This window comes from Lissotriton helveticus, chromosome 11 (assembly GCF_964261635.1).
Source record: "Lissotriton helveticus chromosome 11, aLisHel1.1, whole genome shotgun sequence".
NCBI lineage: Eukaryota > Metazoa > Chordata > Amphibia > Caudata > Salamandridae > Lissotriton > Lissotriton helveticus.
This window is the reverse complement of record NC_136072.1, coordinates 64,712,003-64,732,757: the sequence shown is the minus strand read 5'-3', so window position 1 is coordinate 64,732,757 and position 20,755 is coordinate 64,712,003. Positions and strand designations below refer to the sequence as shown.

Sequence of the window (20,755 nt, the reverse complement as noted above, 5' to 3'; positions counted from 1 at the left end):
ACAGCCTGATCCAGGGTCATGCAGGAAGTCCACTATTAGCAGGAGCAAATGTACTACAGGTCAGTCCTGGCAGTTCACACATAGCATATGTTGCAAACTGCTGGCACAGATGTTGGTGCAGCAACTCTCAACTCTCAGCACCCAGTACATGGTTCCCCCAAATAAAATCTGGTTTACGAAAAGGCTTTACAATGCCCTGCTACCCTGGAAGCACCCGGGTACCTGCAGCAGCATGTCCCCAGGCTCTATCCTTCCGTCTGCTGCCACAGCACCACCCTTCATGATCGAGCCAATGTAGATGCCACCGTCTCCTCGCTCGTTGCTCTGTCCGACAATGCTGATCCCCAAGAAGTTATATTTCTCTGCGAGAGCCGCAAACAAAAACAACATTAACAAAGGAATGAGAGTAGTCTTCAGAAAAACTCAAATGCAGCAATACAAACTCGCCCAACAAAAAGCAACTAAAGAGGTCATAAACCAACTGATCTCTCCAAAACATATGTTCTTTATAGAATTAAATGCACAGCCAATCAGAGATTTACTTACACTTGCAAACTAAGACACTGGTACCCCACTAAAGATGGTAAATGGAGTGTTTGTCTTCCTACAGACTTGTACAGCACAGCAGAACAAGTATGTAGTAACAGGGTGGCCTTAAATGCAGTTCACTGTGGCCTTCTAGCACAGCACAGATTTCTCACTCTTAGCTACCTGGAAAGGAGGGGAGCAGGGACTCAAACAATTAGCTACTCATAAATTAATTTGTAGCAAGACTCAGCGGGAGTGAAAGGACTGTCTAGCTTCATGCTGCCAATCTGTAAGTTTCAGATGAAGCAATGCCTCCCTTGAGAAGGGTTGGCACCAGGCTAGGTTACAGCGGGAGCAGAGGTCAGGCACCTAGCAAGGCCTTGGGGGTGCTTAAATGGTTAGCAGTGTATTTACCTGGGAGCTATGGGAGGGGGAGGTGAATGCAGACCTCTGTGCATTTTGTGCACTATCAGAAATTAGTCTGATGCTCTCCAAATTCGAAGACCATATACAGGTTTTGTACCAGGTGTAGTTGGGTCTGCATCTTCAAGGATACCTGGGTGGTGTTCGACTATTTCTGCAATCTTCAGGGACACCACACCATGCAGAGTTTAATTACCTGCACAGCCAGTAATGTCCATGTCAACTACTGATGGCAGATTACCAGCCTGTGGTCTGGTGAAAGATGGATGATGCAGGAACACTCAATGTGTCTCTAAACAATGGTCTGATCTACTTCTTTGTCTAGTTAAACCAGCTTAAGCAGAAAAACAGTTCAAAATAAAACAGAATGTTGAAAAGATTCAACTGTTTCCAATCTGGTTAAAGGGCAAAATATTTGTTGTGCTTCCACTAGTTCTCCTTTTATATTATAGCATTTTTTTCACATCCACCACACCATATTTTTGCATCTAAATAAGATTGTGGAGCTCTGGATCACAGAAAAGGAAAATAATGTAAAAGATTTACATTTGAGATTAGGTGTAGAAGGAAGAATAGTATTCGATTGAACTTCGAAATGCAACGGCTTGATCTGTCGTCCATCTATAAGTGCACCATATATCACATAGTATTCCTTTCAGTTCATATCGAAGTATAATTTATGGAAGTTATCTGTTAATCGGAGGCACCTCAGGGTTCCAAGTTTGAAGGAACTCCAGAGCTCGGAAGAATCTGATCACTCTTTTCGTGGCTCACCCACTGAATCGAGATAGTTGGTGCAGTCCATCTCGCCCACACAAACACTGGAAACAAAGGTGCCGCGCAGTGGTAATGGAACATGTAACACTCACCCATATTTAAAGTGACCGTGATGATATTGAGCGACATGGTGGAGTCGGTGATGCTGCTGAACGAGGAGGACTGCAAGAGAGGACAGCATTGCATTAGAAAGGATGCTGAAGGGTGGATATGTAAGTGTAGGTTGACAACAGACCAATGCAGACATTCCACTCCTGACCAGAAGCAGACTCCTGCAGTAACCTCTCGCAAATGTGGTCAATGTGGACTATGACAGGTAAAGGCATCTCCAACACCAAGGAAAGGCTCAAAACAATGATACAGAATTTCACCCTATAACAGAGCTCAATACAGACTGACATCACAGTCAAGAAACACTCAAGCAACATTAAAAATGTGTGAAAAACAATTATTGGTGTCTTTACTCCCTTGTTACCCTACACCCAGATCCTCTTGACATGAGGTAAAAATTTAACATCAAACTCTAGATACTGTATGGACTAAAAGAATTGATCTTTTTGCTGTCACGATTGGCTGAAAATAAAGGTTATGTGCATGTCACACCGTACCCGTTCTATGCGTGGGACCTTCGGTTTCCGCCGGCGTCGCTTGTGCCTCCTCAGCCGCAAAGCGCCACTCTGCTCGGTTGAGCTGCTAATCCTGGAAGAAGAGATGATAAAATGCAAGGTTAGAGAAGGTAGTGGCCAAGTGGATAGGTGAAAGTGAGTATGGGGCAGCTGTGCTAAGATTGTGGAAAGGACGAGTTACCATAAGCACAAGAGTGGGGCAACTGGGCAGGTTGCTGCCCAACTGTCACACAGTATGTATCAAAATAATTAGAATCAGTGACCCATAGTGAACATAGCAAACCTACTGTTAGGACACCGTTCTCACCAAGCGACATGAGGGAATGGTTTATCACTCTACAGGCCAAATAAAATGTTGGCGTAAACAAAGGCCCTTAAGTGACAGGTCAAGAGACAAACCACTCACCCAGAGCACATACACCGGAACATGAAGTACACTAGTCCAGGACTTTAAGTGGGTCGGGTCTCATCGATGCTGAGCACCAGCAGTTTTTTAAAGGGTGCCTCGAAACGGGTCTCTATCGGGTTCTGTTTTGTGCCCTGGCAAAGGCGTCCATTTTTCCCCGACTGCAGTGACAGAAGGCAGAGCAGTGGGCACACTGCTCACTTCTCACTAGTGGGCACACTGCTCACTTCTCACTAGTGGAGGAGTTACAGCATGACGTCATGCCAGGTGAGAGTAGTAGGGGAAGGGAAATCCTTTAAAGAGTTATTTTCTCTCTGGATTTCCCTTCTCCTTTTGAAACTCAGGAGCAGCAACATTGTCCTGGTGTCACCAGGGCTTTAAGTAGGAGCTTTTTCAATATTATATACAAACCATAGTTGTTGCTTATTTATCTTATGCAACTAACAACCATTGACAAAGCCAATAGTCCTGACTTGTTGTAGGTAAGATGTTACTTGTTGTATTATATATCTGGATGCAATGACAGAAATAGCAAAATACCAGTTGGGTGGCACACAATGCGGAGCACAGATTTTTATCTTATGTGACACGCCTTTAATTACACTGGCCACACCCCTTTGAGAGACCCCCCCCAGTTTTTTCATCCCACTTAAAGCCCTGCACTAGCTTGCCTGAGGCCCCAATATAGGTACAACATCTCTCCACTAATAGCACGATTACTGTAGCAACAGACACTGGGTGGTCAGCAATGCCGCTAAAGGGAGGAGGTTGGTTATATTTCATAAAATCATACAAAGTTCTTACAATGATAAGAGTTGACAAGTTTATTGTTAAAGTAATGAATGCGAAAGGTAATTGCTGCACTTCCCTAAGCAGGTGAGAGACATTAGGTTTTGCTGTGCAGTACACACTGTGCTTCTGTCGCCTGGACCTGGTATGGATTTAGTGCTTCTGACAGGTTTCTGTTTGCCAGCACTTGGAGTCAGACCTGCCCACTGGTCTTGCGCCAATAGATCTCTCTCAGCAAGTCTTTGGTTCTTTTTTTTAATCCAACAGCACTTTGGCAGCTGAAAGTGTTGGGACTTGTGGTTCCATTTTTTCCCATATTGGCTTGCATGTTACAGAAGCCAGGGGGCCATTGGCTAGAAACACAGAAATGGCTGAAGGTGACCGACCTGCCATGAGACTGCCTGGCAGGTATAGACCTGGCGGTTCACAGTCCTGCCGGCCATGATACGTCCCCCCACACCCACAGTACAGCCCTCAAGATCCATCCTCTGCCAAGACTGATCAGAACTATACTCATATAAGGAGCATATCAGTAACCACTTAAAGTGGCCTAGACTGGCATTTCAGGTACAGTCCAAATAAAACAAAGTAGAAGAGGTAAATAACCTTCAAATCCTGTTATCATCACAGCGATGGCTTGTGACGAGGGATACATTGTCCCCCTTCCTGGACAGCCATGAAAGCCACTGACTGACAGACACCTGGGAGTAAGAGTGGGGATTCTGTCGAACTGGGCTGGGAACTGGAGAGTTAAAATAATGATGCTGACTGTAGAGTAATCAGGGAGTTGCCTGTTCTCATCCTTTCCTCAACACAACAAAAGATGCCGCCACGCGGGGAGGGTGAACTTACACAAGGTGTGGCGAGTGGCGTGCCACCTGTAGTAATCTGTTTAGACTTCAATGGAATCTGTTTCTACAGACACTGTACTTTTCTTAGGCTGCTGGTGGGGCTCTGCTTCAGAGCACAGTGCCCACTATTCTAATGGGTCCAAGTGGAACTAGACGCTACACCAAAGGAGAGCCAGTCCACAGCCATTTGAAAGTCATGGGCACAGAGGGCAGCTACCCAGAGCCCTCACCTTCCAATGGGCCCTTTGGTAAAGTGACCTCTCTCTCGCTCTCTCTAAATCGCTCTGTGCTTCTCACCTCTGCCTCAATCTCTCTAGCCGCCTGCTTCTGACTCTCACACCTATACGCACTGCACCACTCTCTACCTCTCTATCGGGCACATGCATCATTGGTTTTTGCATTCGCAAACGGTGCGAATCGCAAAAATCGGCCTTTGCGAATGCAAATCCAATTTTTGAGATGCATCAAGTTTTTTTATTTTTTCGCGATTTAAGAAATCGCACTTTTTTTGCGATTTCTTAAATTGCGATTGCATTTAAGAAATCGCAATTTCTTAAATGCAATGCGTCATCTTAAAAAAATGGCGATTTCGCACATTAGAAGTGTTAAATTAATATGAAGTCAACCTTCATGGTAATTTTAGAAAGGTTTCAAAAATGCACAAAAGTGCATTTTTAAAACTTTCATTTTACACTCACACATGCCCTTGGGCATGTATGTGTGAAAAATGGACTGTATGTGACATTTCAGGGGAGCAGCAGGGGTCCTTCGGACCCCCCCCCCCTGCACCCTAGAAATTGCATTCTCATTTTGCGATTCCTGAATTGCGAATCGCAAAATGAGAATGCCTTCCAATTGATTCCTATGGGCCTCTAGGCCCATAGGAATCAATGTAAAGGGATTCCTTATTTGCGATTCGCAAAATTGGGAATCGCAAATAAGGAACAATAAGGAATCGGAAAAAAAATGTGAATTTTTAATGCATAGGTATTTGAGATTTCTAAATTGCGATTCCTTAATTTTCGCAATTTAGGAATCGCAAATACCAACAATAATGCATGTGGCCGTTAGTGTCTTTCTCTACCTAACCTATTTCTGGCTCTAAAACCACTCTCTCACTACCCAACCCCACACCCTCTACCTCTCTCCATTTCTCTGTCTTCCTCAGTATAACTTAAAGTTCACCTCACCTAACCCTCTGTCCATCTTGCCTATCGCCGTTCTCCTTCCACCTGCCTGTCTTTACTTTACCTCTCTCTAACTTACAAACCACTCCACTCCCACCCTTCTCCGTACCCTGCGTAGTGATCTTGTCTTCTCTCCGACTCTCTCCAAGTCACCTCTCTCTACCACCCTCTCTCTCGGCTTTATCGGTCTCATTCCTTTCACCTTCGCTCATTTCACCTCGTCTACCTCATTCCTTCTTTTTCACTCTATTTTCCTACTTCTACTTCTCTCTGTAACATCCCCAATCTAGACACCGGCCTACCTCACCCATCCCTCAAATGCACCTCTCTCAAACTCCCTTTCAACTTCATCTCTCTACTATTCCCTATGCCTCCCTCTAAAACTCTTCCCCCTCTCTGCCTCAACTCTCTCTCTTCACAACTTATTGCTGTTTCATCTGACCTATGCATCGCTCCTCCATATACCTGACCACTCTCTCTCGCTACCTATCTCCCATTACCTCACCTCTCTCTCCATTCTTCTCTCTGCCACACTCTCTCCTCTATCTACTGCATCACTCTCTTCCTCACCCCCTCCCTTATTCTTGCTACTTAGGATTACTCAATATGTAGCATCTCAATTAACCTTACTACCCATTCGCTACCCCACTTCAGCCCCAGGCTTCTCTTTCAACCTTTGTGGAGAAGTGTGGCTCACTGGTTAGAGGAGGCAGACCTGGAAGCAGAGGTCAGCCTGGGACCAGGGTTCAATTCCCGGCTCGGCGGGGTCTTGAGTCCTAAAATGTCCATGGACTCGACAATTCTCGCTCCGGTGCCTACTCGATTCACGGGTTCACACTCTGCGACTCTGGGCAATAGCTTGCTTAATCTCCACAACGGCCCCTCGCGGCGGGATGCCTGGCTTTCACCTTGCGGATACCCTGCCGGGGTTATCTCACAGGGGAATACCAGGACGGGTTCCCTAAGCAAGCGCTTAGAAACCGCTTGGTGATTTGCGCTATATAAATTCCTGTACATTTACATCTATCTATGCCTCCTCACCTTACTATTTCTTTACACCTCATTCCTTACCTTCAACAGCTTTTCGCTATCATTCCCTCCACTCTCATCACTCATTATTTCTTCTATTTCAGTTCACCCTATCCCACCTCTCTCTACTTCTCTCTATGCATTTCTCTGCCTCATTTCTGTCTATACTTCACCCTCACTGTCTCTCCCCCTCTAGATCAACTTCACCTCGGGCTATGCATCACCTACGCTCCCTAGGTCATCTCTTTTCTCTTACTCGTCTCACTTTTTACCCTGCATCCCTCTCTCTCTTTCTCTACCTCGCACTTCTGTGTACCTCACCTTCTCTCTACATTTCCTTATCCCTATCTCTTGCTCTGTCAAGCTTACTTTAAAACCTTAGTTCTCGCATTTTTTTCTTTCGCTTCCTATCTCACTATTTTTGTACCTCTCTATATCTTACTTTCTAGCTACCCATCCGTTTTCTCATTACCTTATGCGTCTCCATACCACCCTTACCTCATCTCTATCACCCTTCTTCACTACTTCAACTCTCTCGCGACAGAAGTCTTTTTCATCTCTGTCTTTCTCCTGTCTCTTGCCCCTTTGTCTTACTATTATCTCATTCAGGAACACAATTCTAAATGCCCTGATCGTAGGCCCCCATAGTACATAACTGAAGATAGGCCTATCCTCTCAGGCCTTTCTGTCATTATTTAGGTGTAAAAAACATATCCTGGTCCTATGTTTTTCTGGATCATGGGAAAGCTTGCAAAGATTTTACATGACCCGAAGTAAGTGATGTTCTTGTGCCAGCATGACTTTATTTTCTAACAAGAAACCTGGCGAAAAATGTGAATATCCTTTTCTAGGCTACATCAAATTCTATACGGCAGTAAGAAGCACTTGAATAAAGGATGTGCCAAGGGGCTGCCTCCTTCTACACTTCTTCCAGTTACAGCTTCAAATTTACTAGAATACCAGTGGGAAGTCCATCCTTTTGGCTTTAGCAACTGAAAATTGGGTGCTATAACAACCACACTCCTCTTAACTGATGTGTGAATTATTCTTGCATCGAAAGAGGAAAAATAATTAGTTCATGCTCATATGAATTTGGGGAATAATTACTGTTATACTTTTTTGTTAATCACAGGTTATTTTTAATTTAACCGTAATGCGTGACAAGCGGGAAGATGACATATGTTTTTGGAAATGGCTTTAGGGGGATACGCAAAGCTTTACTTCTGTTCCTCCATACAGTTGGGATGGTCGTTTTAATGTCTTAAACACAGTTTTCCGTACATAGGATGTCCGTATTCGATTAGACTCCCACTCACTTGTTTATTCTCATTTGAGCAATCAAGATGAAAAAATGTGCAAGTGAAGTCTTGTCAGAAGCTTTTAGCATTAGAAATACAAATCCTGTATTGGAAACTTTAACTATATTAGCAAGAGCGCCAGGATTCAGCACAGGAAAAGGTATCGAATATGAAAAACGTTGAGTCATATGATGTGTGGAAGGAAACACCCATCTATATAGATATGATTCTATTTAGATCCTGAAATGAAAGTAATTATAGGTCTGTATGGGATTAATTTGAATAAACATCTCCTTGAAACACTAGGCTCGAATTTACGCAATTAAGAAAACAAGTAAATGCTAAGGCAACTTGTACTTGGTTTACAAAGTTCCTGCTAGAAGATAGGACAGAACTAAACGGAAAAGCAAAAAATTAAACTGGCATTCCATGAAATTCCAAACAGAAGGTAAGAGACCTTACACAAAAACAGAAAAAGCTATCTTGAGTGCCAAACGGGCACAAGTAAATAGATTGAACAGAAGTGTTCAGGGAGTGTGTTAGTAAAGACCATAGGAGGTTCTGGGCTACTGTAAATAGAAACGAATTAGAACTGTTGCATGAAAAGGGTAATGTTGCCCGCAACATTTGGATTACATATATAATGCCCACTATGTCGGGAGTGTGATCAGCTTCCCGGGGACTCTCCTCGCAAACAACGGGTACATCCAATGGAATAGCTCATATAGTCCCAAGTTGGTCAGAGATATTATTACGAGAAATGGGACAGACAGAGCACCGGGCCCAAAGGACTTGCATGAAGGCCTTTTCAAAATTGATGTTGCTTGCTGGGCAAATCTTCATCCTCCCTTAATTTGTATAGTCAGCGGTTATTCCCAAATCCTGGAATCGTTCAATTCTTCATCTGTTCAACAGAAAATACAGATGCAGCTGATCCTGGAAGCTATAGGCAGATAGATCTGCAGGATGAGGAGGCCATGTACTTTACAGAAAGAGTTGAGGACTGGGCAGTGCTATACAGGCTTATTCCGATTAATCAGCCTGTCTTCCAACCAGGTGCAGGCACGTTTTTCTTTTGCCTCTAGTGATTATGGTTGAAAAAGCATATGCGGCAAATCACTTTTGCACGCATGCTTTGTCAATTTAAAATCTACTTTTGATCAAATTGATAGCAGCCATCTGAACCAATGGGCCACACTTCTATCGCTACTCCGTGCTATTGAACTGTTGCACATAAATACCTGGGTTAAGGTGAGACTGGGCTCAAATAAGCATATCTCTTAAAAAAACGATGAGAGTAGAGCCCTCAAGGAGGGTTTTGTTTTGGTTCCTATACTTTTTAACCTGTATCTAGAAGATTTGAATTCTAAATGTGGTAGCGTGAATTCCCACCCTCCAAAGATAGGTAATGAGCACAAAGCGCCCCTGCAGTACACAAATGATATCATCTTTCTAAGCAATGCTGGAGTTGGCCTTCAAAGACTTGTAAGAGCTCTGAAAATCTTCTATGATCTGAAGAGCATGATGGTCAATTTAGACAAGATTAAAGTTGTAATCTCCGGTAGTAAACCTAGCAAACTGGCATCTAATACAAAGGAAATAACATAGTTAAAAGAACTTCAAATTATAAATACTAGGTGTCTGGTTTGATGAAAGAGGTGGTTTCCAGTAGCACCTTTCATCATTAAATCCAAAAGATACCTCCTTGCGTTGCCTTGTGCCCCCATACCATATTGATCAGTAATCCCTCCCACGATATGGTGCTTGCATTTGTGGAAGCCTGGATGTTTCGACCACAAGCCTATGGTATAGAGGCTCTACTAGGCAAATCTGTAAGCTTTTTAAATCTCTCCCGGTGTAGGACAAACAGATCCTTGTTCAGAAGCCCACGATCAACCTCTCAAGCACCGATTAAAATGGAGTAGGGTTTTGTGAATTACCTTTATGCAACAAAGGCTGTTTTTCTAAAGATATGTTATAAACTGAATTCTCCCTGAAATATACTTACAGGATGACAGTTAAAAGAGCAATAGCAAGAAAGGAAACTCCTGGTGTTTATCTAAATTCTGCTCTTCGGGAATGTACTAGCTCTGGAATTATCTTTGCCTTTTATTGCATTGGAATCAGTAGTAAACAAAATCACACAACACATTTTCTTTATCGATAACAAAACAACTTTTAGTGGAAGATAACATGCCTGGGTGGTTAATTCATATAGACAAGCATACAGACAAAAATACTGTAGTAACCCTTTTCGTGAGCACTATAAACATAAAGTAATGAACTTTCAGTTCTGTCTGGCTCAGCAACACAGATTCCTAGTCAAGCTGGGCTCAGTTCAAAGGGAAATGCAGACTTTGTGACCTTAAATCGAAAACACTGACTCATATTTTATGTACTTGCACAGCTATTACCAGAGAACACAGGAAATTTATGTGGTATGTTTTTCATTCATTTAATGTTCACAGAGGTCCAAACTGAGGTGGCATGCTGTGCAAAATAACAGTGGATTGAGATGAAGTCTGAGTGATTACCAGTGGGTGAGATTATTATAAGCATTCCATCCTTCTCTTTTTGCATACTTTATTATTTGCATGTTATTTGTTTAGGAAGCATGCTGCCACTTAGTACGAGACAAGTGTAGACATTTCAGGGGTGGCTCCTCCGCTAAGGCATCACCCCGCTGCTCCTCGAGCAGGAAAAATAAAATGATAACAACATAGTTATTATTTAATTTTCCGCAGGTTCGGGGCTCGGTTAGGGCAGGGCGGGACTGTAGGCGCAGGGAAGAATTGGTTTGCCCACTCCAAGTGTGCATGAGTATTTGGCCGCCCTCTTGGGCTGACCAAACAGTCATGCGCACTTCACATGTTCCCCATCAGGCTGCATTACACAGCCCCCAGTCCCCATCTGAAGTGCTGATCCTCGGCGCTCACATCAATCACAATGCTGCATTGCAGCGTTATGATTGGCTATGGAGAGCCTGGGTGCTTCCTGGTTCTGGACTCGCTGAGAAGCAGAGAAGAGATGCGCCTGGCGGAAGAGGTACTTCTTTTTGTCCCTTTCCCCACGCCTTCCACCCTCATTTTTTTCTACCCGCTACTGAAACATTTGTAGTATTAGTTCATTCGGTTTCTTATACTACAGGGTTAAGCTGATAAATCTCATGTCAAAACGAAAGACCTCCTTTTTTATCCTCTTCAGTTTATTCCTATCTGGTTTCAACTGACAGAACAAATAAACTGTACATCTATCCATACTAATATTATAAAGAGAGAGCCCAAACCTTAGAGGCAGGTAAGCTCAGTAACCACAGCACCAATCACAACACCCAAAACAGCGTTGGAAAGGGCAGTTGCAGCAGAAGGACATAGGCTATGCAGACGGACACCGTATACATTTTCTTTTTTTAATTTATTGTTTTTATTAACTTTTCAAGAAACAGTGGTGTTCATCACATTCATACAGTGCAAGACACACAATTGTACCGTAGGACGCCATATACATTTAAAAGGTAAAAGAACCGTGCCAGCAAAGTAGTCCCTTGTGGGCGTGTCTGCGTTGTACTGTGGGCGTGGGCTGGGGTTGTGACTAACGCTGGGGGCGTGTGGTACGGCAATCACATCGTGGGCTGTGGGCGTGTGCTGGGGGTGTGACAAACGCTGGGGGCGTGACAAATGCTGGGGGCGTGTGTCCGCCCTTCATGCCATGTGAGTCGTACATACACGCGCCAATTACGTTGCTGCGCAGCATCAAGGGGCACGCAGGGGGCGTGAGAAACACTGGGGGCGTGTATCCGGCCTTCATGCCATGTGAACGCAATTGCGCCGCATCAAGGGGCACGCTGGGGGCGTGTGCTACATTCCGCCCTTCATGCCATGTGGGTCGTACATTAATCTGAAGACTGTCTGCTGTGGCCGTGTGCTGGGGGCATGACAAATGCGTTCAGCTGGAGGCCTGGTAAGTAACATTACGGCAGCCTCTCCTGCGCGCTGTTACTGAACTCCCTCATTCAACGAAATTACACGCGCCTGCTACCATCAACCAGGGCTCTAGCCGGGCTCAGGCGGCGGATCAGTACACTAATTACACGCGCCTGATAACCTCAACCAGGGCTGCAGCTGGGCCTCAAGTGGGGGAACATGCGTCTGCTAACATCAAACAGGCCTGCATCTGGGCCTCAAGAGGGGGAACACGCAAATGAGCGTGTCTGCGTAGACAATTACTGCAGCCTCTCCTACTCGCTGTCACTGAATTCTCTCATTAAACGGATTTACCCGCGGCTGATAACTCTCTCATTCAATGACATTACACGTGCCTGCTAACATCAACCAGGGCTGAAGCCGGGCTCAGGCGGCGGATCACTACACCAATTACACGCGCCTGCTAACATCAACCAGGGCTGCAGCTGGCCCTTCTCCGTCCCTATTCTAATGAAACAAAAAATGTTGTCTACCGCGAGATTTTAAAATAAATTGCCCTTGCCAAATACACACATTGCACACATTCTATTTCATACCCGGACAACGTCGAGACGGGCTGCTAGTATCTATATATATATATATATATATATATATATATATATATGGAGATGCACAGAGCGTAATAGGCTAGTTAGTAACATTGTTGAGTATGGGGAGGGGCCCATGACTCACAAAAGGCAAAGCATTTGGTGATTCATTGTGCCCCCTTCCCTCCCTCAACCATGGTAACAAATAGATTATCCTCTGCACACCTGCATATATGGTTTGAATGTGTAATTGTTTCAACAAAAGGTATTGAACCAAAATAAGGATGTCCATCATGAGTCATGACCCCTCTCCATAATATATACAAACATATATATACACACACACACACACACACACACCTATAACTGAATCCTTGCGGATCTTAGACTTAGAATTATGCTTTCCTGGCCCATAGCAAAGAAAGATCTCTTCAGGTAAAGTAGATCACTAAGGTGTATTTCTAACTGCTAAATCCAGACGCACGGAGTTCCAGCTTCTTCGAAGAGAAAGAGGAAAAGGGTGTCACATGTAAAGGATAACAACTTCTATGAAACCCTACAAGGAGAGACACCTGAAGATACAGAGCGCATGGATCACTGGTGGTAAAACAAATTCTGTAATCCTCTGCCTTCCTACTTACCGGCTGGTCGAGTCATCCTCCTCAGAGTCGAAGAAGCTGGTGGTGTCGAGCTCGCTGCTCATTATGGTGGATGAGCTCTCGTACCCGCCCATGTCTCGCCGCTTGTCCACTTTACTGGTGCCATTGACCCTGGGGACTGAAAGAGAGTTGCTGTTAGATGGTCATTTCCTCAAAATTAAACCGACCAATATTGGATTTCCATTTTTACACCTTACTTAAATGCTGCCATAAGAGTACAATTTACAACGACATTTAATAAAAGGATTTAAATGCTTTAAAATCACTTATTGGGTTAAATATAAATTGAGAATTCTATTTGAAGTAGAGTCCTAAATTCCAGAGAGAGGAGTGCTGTACACTAGGAGCAGCAATAAGAACACCCAACCTCCAAAAGTATTATTTAAATTTTTGACCACAGCACGTGGAACACGGTGCTGTAGAGCGCCCCTCGCCGCACGCCAACGTCCCGGACACTGTTTATGGTGTCATAGGCATAAGCCTAGCCAAACTCAAGCTTTCACGGTCAGGTTGATGGCTGTCCAAGATGTTTACAACACAAACATATGGTTCACTCATTCAACTCAAGGTCTCCATACAGGGATTCTCTGCTCCTTGAATGAGACCTAGAAAGAAAGGCTTCTGTCCACAAACTGGAACAGCCGCTCAAGGTTTAACTATTGATCTGACTGATACTGAATAATGCTAGCATTGGGCGAGGCAATAATGATATCAAATAATTAGGCTAGAAATGATGGGATAGCACTATGCTGATAGAGAATATGTGTATTGGAATACTGTCATAGTGAATAATGCTATATGAGTATTCTCTTGTGCAATAATATTACTGTGAAAGGTAATAATGCCAGCTTAGGTTGTGTCAGCGAACAGTGGTGGCGGAATACTGGACACAAATGATGTTATTAAATACTGGGCCAGGCAGTAATGCTGTCCAAACACTGTAATAGTGAATAATAGAAACACAATAGGATGCTAGTGAATCACTGAATCTCAATATGATGATAGGGACTATCGGTGCCTGGATCTTTAGACACAGAATCAAAGTACCAGATAAACGTGATGGTGAATCACGCGCCTCGAATCTTAAGAAAGACAGTTATAGCATTAAAGCAGTGTGGTATGGGCGAATATTATCAGACTATTGTACCAGAAACCAGCTTTAAATAGTGTGAAAAAAAACAGTGGTGCAAAGGTATTGTAATATGCAGTGACCCTACTACAGTCCTGTGATATGGAATATTGTGAATGTAAATACTGCCATCAGGCCACTGTGTCAAGATTAATGTGAGGGGCAGAGGACACCAGAGAATGAAGCCACAAGGATACTGAGAATCAGGATAATTCTCTTTCAGATCTTCTGATGCCATAACGCCCTATCATAATATTCTGCCAAAAGGGCATATACCACAAAAGTGTGTGGCAATATTCACTGGCATACTAATCCAATTCTATCATTAGCAGGCACACTATCTCAGTATTATCTTACTTATTATACTATTATCTGTTTTGACGGGGTTCGAAAATATTGTAGCACACTGAGAGCAAAGATTAAGTTTAACTAGTAGAACTAACAACTATTAAAATTATAAGGGTCAGCATGTATTTTCCAGAACTAATTTTAAACAACTTCCTACTAAATGCTTATTAAAAAGTCGACTGTTGTCCTCAGCTTCAAAGAAATGTTCAAACTGGAGTTGAGAAGCAGCAGCGGCCATTTGCTCCCAGGCAGCTCCTTGTTTTCAAATCTGCTTTTGTAGACGTTTACATTTTTATTTTTGTATTCTCTGCTCCACGATTGTCTTCCGTCATTTTGGGAAAACAAAATTGTCAGTAGCGTCATCATTTACACACGAGCATGTGCAGTGATGCATACGCCCACACACGTCATCTTGATGGCCCCCATAGTGCCATGACGCATACGGTTGCATGCGTTATAGTGTCCATTATATGGACACCATAGAATAGCTTTCCTCTCAGGCTGTTCTTTCTACATCTCTCAATAGTTTTTAATCTACGGTTGGTTAATTTCTTCGAAAGTAAAAACTTTTTTTGACATAGGTTATTACTGAGTTACGTTAAGAAGTTGTGGTGACCAAATACAGAGGCTGTCCTGACCATGTTGCTGCCCAAGAATGGGGAACCTTGTTTCCCTAGCAAAAGTTGATCAAACCATATTGACTATCTTGCAAGAATTCCAAACAAATCTTGGTTGTAGCCTTACGGCTAGAGAGGTCGACGTCAAAACTGGGGAACCGGGTTCGGGTCTTGGCAACCATGCTCAACATCCTGCGATTCTGGGAAATCATTAACCTCACCATGCCTAACAAAAATGATTGTGTCCTCATGTAACAAAACTGGTGCTATGTAAAGCACTCTGAACCCGCTAACTTTGGGTCTAGTTCGCGCTATATAAAACTCCTTAAAAAAAAAAAAATCTCAGGGTCTTGAATGGCTGAACTGCTTTCAGTCACCACTGCGATTCGGTTTTCTCAAGACTTCTTCCCACTCTTCCTCCCAACCACCTTCCTTTGGAAAGCTTCTAGAATTGGTGCTTTCAAAGTGTCATTGTAATCACTGGTGTCCATTATAAGCCAAAAGGTTTCATTTTTCAAAACTAAGCTGATAATAGGAGGCTTTAAGTGACGCTCTTCTTATATACTGAATACGACTCTTTTCCTTGATATTACATATTAAGATGACAATTCTTTGACTCTGACACGGATTGTAGTGTCTTTCTCCTCCTCCGTTGACAATTCCAGGAGGGTAAATGTCGTCCTCGTCTGCCCCGTGGAATATCTCCATGACTTACGTACATGGAGTATGTTCTGCTCCACCAACAGCAATAAAGGAAATTTGGTGTGTTGTTTAGTCAGGTTCTCTCCCTTTAACCAACATGTGACAGCCAAGGCAGTCTTTTAACACCCGATGTAGAGGACCTTTTGTCTGGTTTTCCCTCAAACACTGTGCCTGGCAGTGCATGTGCTTTACCGCCCGATGATGCAGAATGCCACACAGCACCTGGCTGTGAAAATCCACCAACAGGACTGTGCATTCTCCGCTTTTAAGATGCTCCAATGAATCCTAGTCATCAGACAATTTTAATTTCTAATCCTCACCATGACACTTCAAACATTTAATCAGAAATAGAACACCTATTTCTCACCGAAACACTTCCTTGTTTTACCTTGGCCCGAATTCTCTGACCTATCAAAGTATTTATTTTGCAGGTACCAAAAGTTTTTGTTGAGTATGTTTGAGCTTCCTCAACCACAATGTTGATTTTTTCCTATAAATGTTTGTTTGATTATGGCTTGACTAATTTGTTGTGTATGTTGAAATACCCAAAGACACAGGTATCTACCAGCTGAATATGCAAACACGTGGCTCAAACACTCGGCAACGCCCTGTCACTACCCCAGGTAAGGAGTAGTGACTGTGTTGTGTTCACAAGCTACAAACATACATTCACAAGATTGGCAGCATTTGCAACCAGGTTCTATTGACCCAACCTCTGGTAACTGGAAGAAAGTGATGTTTCTTTCACCTTGTATCAACTATAAATGACACTATGTGCCTATGAGCTCCTAAAATGGCTCCATAGCTGTTCGACACCTTGTCCTGGGTGCCGCTGATAAAATATGCATCAAATACTTCAGCAAGGTGGTTCCAGTCCTTCTTAAATAAAATAAGGCGCACCAGAGGAGAGCTGAAAGTTGCCTCCAGCTGAACAGCTGTAAAACGGAGGTCACCGATTTCATTACTAAGCGAGGTAAGGTACCCAACAATTGACTTTACACCATCTACAATGCTTGGCGTAGACCTGTACCCTTCAAAGAAACTAAAAAATGTGGGAGTGTGTTTGACACAGATGTCTACATCTCTGCAGATGAATTCCAGTGTTAAGATTTTTTTCCATTAGCTCAGAATACTGCAATCGATCAACCCTCTCCTTACGGGGAAAAGCCAGACCTTGGAAGCGTACATTAACTTATGCTCGATTACTGTAATATCCTTTACAGTTCTATCCCCAAGACCTTACTCTAAGGAATACACAAGACACAGAACGCAGCGGCCATGGCTGTAACTGGGCTTGGTAGGAGGAACCATATTTCCGATGCTTGTGGACCTCTACATTGGCTAAAGATTGGACTAGTAAGTTGATCCTTCACTGTACTGGTTTCCTCTACCTGGAACTCACTCTCACCAGACGTTAGACTCTCTTCTTTATTCAACGATAGTCAATTAAAAGGTGACGCTAACTGTTTTTTTTTTAAAAAGCACCAGGAGACCCAGTCAGAAGGTGAAACCTACATAAACTCTGCCTGTGTCTTTTTCTCTTCCGACCACAGCCCTTCGTTTCCGACTCTGTATGGTGCTTTCAGGCCCTACCTCGGATTTAAATTAAATTCTGCATAAATAAATAATTTAATACATAATTTAATAAGATTATTGAAAAGTAAGAGAACCTTTGCCTATCCTGATACTAGAACATACAAGTCCTCTAGTGGTCATCTGCTAAAGAGATAGAAGATATCATTTTTGAAGTGTGATTGTAAGTTCAAGAGAGGGGAGGCTTGCAGTTCTAAAACTCAACACACTGTCCTAAGACTGGATTTCCCATCGATGATCGCGACACATGTGGCCGACGGCACAGAACGAGACTACCCCCAGAGGCACCTGTCTCTCTTTACGCATGTCTCATTGGGAGCTCGTCAGGTCTTCTGGAATGACGTGGCTTGTGTGAACTTTAAAGCGGATATTTTCATGGCTCTCCTGATGAGTGACCTCCACTTCTCAACCATCAGTGCTTGAGGCCACTTCCAAACATAAGCCCAACCTTGTTATGACACAGTCTCTACAAGTACTGGCTGGATATTCTAGCACAGGGCAGTCAAAAGGATGTGAAAACTTCCTTCTTTTTCTCTTGTCAAGCCTTGAGGCCCAAATAGACTTCATCAAGCACTTCTTGTAAACTTCCTCTCAAAGTATGTAAAGTGCTTTCATACCCTTGGGTCTTGCCAGCACTTTACCTTGAAAGGCTTTTGAACCGCCTGCTCTAATGCATTGGACTTACACCTTAAGCCCTGCGCTGGGTGTGATTTTTCTTTACCGCTCATTTGCTCCCCCTCCCAGTTCGCTATGTACCCATTTATTATCGTATTCTTTATTGACCCCTTTCGATTGTACCCTTTTTGTTTGGTATGCCTATTTGATATGTGTTTTGGTTGGTATTCCTATTTGATGCCTGTACTGCAAGTGTTACCTTCCTTCCCTCCAATTGTAAGGCGCTCTGATATCCTTCGGGATCACGCTCGCGCTATATACAACTTTAGAAATAAATACATAAATATAAAACTCAATTAAATAAACAAAATAAAGCACTGCTGAGGTTCATGCTGCGACCCAAACTCATCAAACATGAATCTATGCAACGCTTCTGTTTTTGATCTAGCTTAGATTGGCTCTGCAAGACCCATAGAATAACATTGCGCTTTATTAATGGTATAAATAAATAAATAGAAAGTTTTGACAAAACTCATGCATTAAATTCATAGGCTGCCAAAACACCCTCTCAACTAGTCCACATCCGACCACTTCTGGCAACCCAGGTCCAAAGAGAATAAAGTGTGCCCTGCAAAGCACTGCCTTAGAATGTGTGCCTCGACAACACCCAACCCACCAAATACCAAACTGTCAAAACTGACATTTTCTGAAGAACTTCTTCAACTTTGCGCTGGGTCTCAGCTTTGATAATCTGCTGACGGAACAACGCGCACCTGTGAGGCCACGTGTCGAGGCAAGAATGTTGTTTGCGAGAAACTCAGTTTCCCTCTAGTTATTCTCCGCATTTCAAGGAAAAGATTGCAAAGTTATAGCTCTACTGGATTCGTTTTTCGAAGGAGACAAACTTCAGAACTTCACGAACACTGTCATCTACTTAAAAGTTTCCTTGCTGGTCCAATTTTTTGAAAAAATGAGGCTGTGCTGGTAAAATGTCTACCAATTTTTTTCTCTTGCAGAAACTACTTTTTACTGGAGTTTTCAGCTACTAATTTTTAAACTTTGTTAACTTAAAGAAAATGGCTAAATACATTGAAAAAACCTTATGACACTGGAAAGTTTTCACATCTTGAATGTGAAGCATGCTAAAATACAGGTTTCCCGCCATGGATGACATTGCATGTGGCCCAATTGTAATTGCATTTTTATAGCGCTTACTACCCCTGACGAGGCGTCAAAGGGCTTTTTCGGTGAGTAGCACGCTACTCCGGAACCCATAAAGGATTAGTGGCGAATTAGTATAGTGAAAATATGAAAGTAATTTGAGTGGTGGATATGTTATTCAGTTATTTGGATTGCGAAGGATAGAGAAGGGATAGAAGAGGGAAATCGGATTGCATTTATATAGCGCTTGCTATGCTTGATGGGGTGTTGAAGCACTTTTTCGTCGAGTAGCACACTACTTCGGAAGCCAGAAAGGATTAGTGGTGAATAGGAGTTTCAGAAGCTAGGGTTCTTGTATCACGAGGAGCCCAGTTGTTACCAAAACAAAGGACATCCACACAAATCCCAGACAAATGAAATTTGTTATTGTAGCATCTATAACCAACGGCTCTCTGTGTTTTTTTTTAATTCAAGCAGGACAATCATCAGAACTGAGGGAGACCTAGTTTAGCAGGAAGCAAGGTGGTTGTAAACCACTGTTGGCCACCCAATCTTGCACAAGGAACTTGCACAAGGAACTGCCATCCCCATGCCTTCTCTCTTTCATCAAGTCCTTCTACCTCTAGCCAGCCATTTAGCACCCTAACCTTCCTATCACAGATGACACAGATATATGCTGAAATCTGTACCAACCAGGAAGTACCTTGGGTATCCTGAACAGCTAAGAATCCATTGACAGATAGCCTTGCGTTGCCAGTCTTCTCCTGTGTTGAAAGAAGATTTTCATTTATTCTAGGTTTTTATGGTTTCTACACTGGGATATATCTAGTATTACCGAGAGACCTCTCTTTTTATTGTGTTCAGGCCTGTGTATGAATATATTAACTCCTTGCGTGCTCATGACGAGCTCAGCTCGTCATGAGGCACTGTGGCTGTGTGCTTCGTCATGACGTGCGGCGCTCACACGCGGGGCTAATTCCCCCGCTGTGCTGAGCGTTCCGATAAACGGTCGTAGTTATGTTATGTTATGTAGGGGGTTTTCTATAGCGCTCGGCTACTCCGAAGAGTGTCCCGGCGCTTAAGATCCATCACTAGACAGCGGTGTGGGAGAGCCGAGTAACTTTAATGGGTGAACAACAAGGTCTTTAAACACTTCCTGAAAGCGAGCAGATTGCCCGTGGTTCTGAGGGACACGGGAAGGGCATTCCATAACTGAGGGGCAAGGAGTTTGAAAGAGCGACCGCCACACCTAGCCCGCCTTGTGGCAGGAACCACAGCCAAGGCTAGGGAGGCCGAACTGAGTGATCTGGAAGGCCGGTAAAAGTTCACCCGTCTCCGGAGATAGGAGGCTCCCAGGTCGTGCAGTGCCTTGAAAGCCAACGTCATTGTTTTAAAGATGATCCGTTTTTTTATCGGAAGCCAGTGAAGGGTGGTGAGAAGAGCGCTGGCACTGGCCCTCCTAGTCAGACCAAAAATGGCACGTGCTGCCGAGTTTTGAACAACTTGG

The 20,755-nt window shown here is 43.4% G+C and overlaps 1 protein-coding gene across 2 annotated transcripts in view; it reads right to left on the bottom strand.

The window, feature by feature from the left end:
* Positions 1–20,755, bottom strand: part of DVL3 (dishevelled segment polarity protein 3) — a 449,584-nt gene that overhangs the window by 26,134 nt on the left and 402,695 nt on the right. For both annotated transcript variants that reach the window (XM_078667336.1, XM_078667337.1), the window contains 4 exons: positions 13,066–13,201; positions 2,337–2,427; positions 1,821–1,890; positions 223–362 (listed from right to left, as the gene is read on the bottom strand). In XM_078667336.1, coding sequence (XP_078523462.1) covers positions 223–362; positions 1,821–1,890; positions 2,337–2,427; positions 13,066–13,201 — 437 coding nt within the window. The remainder of the gene's footprint in view (positions 1–222; positions 363–1,820; positions 1,891–2,336; positions 2,428–13,065; positions 13,202–20,755) is intronic.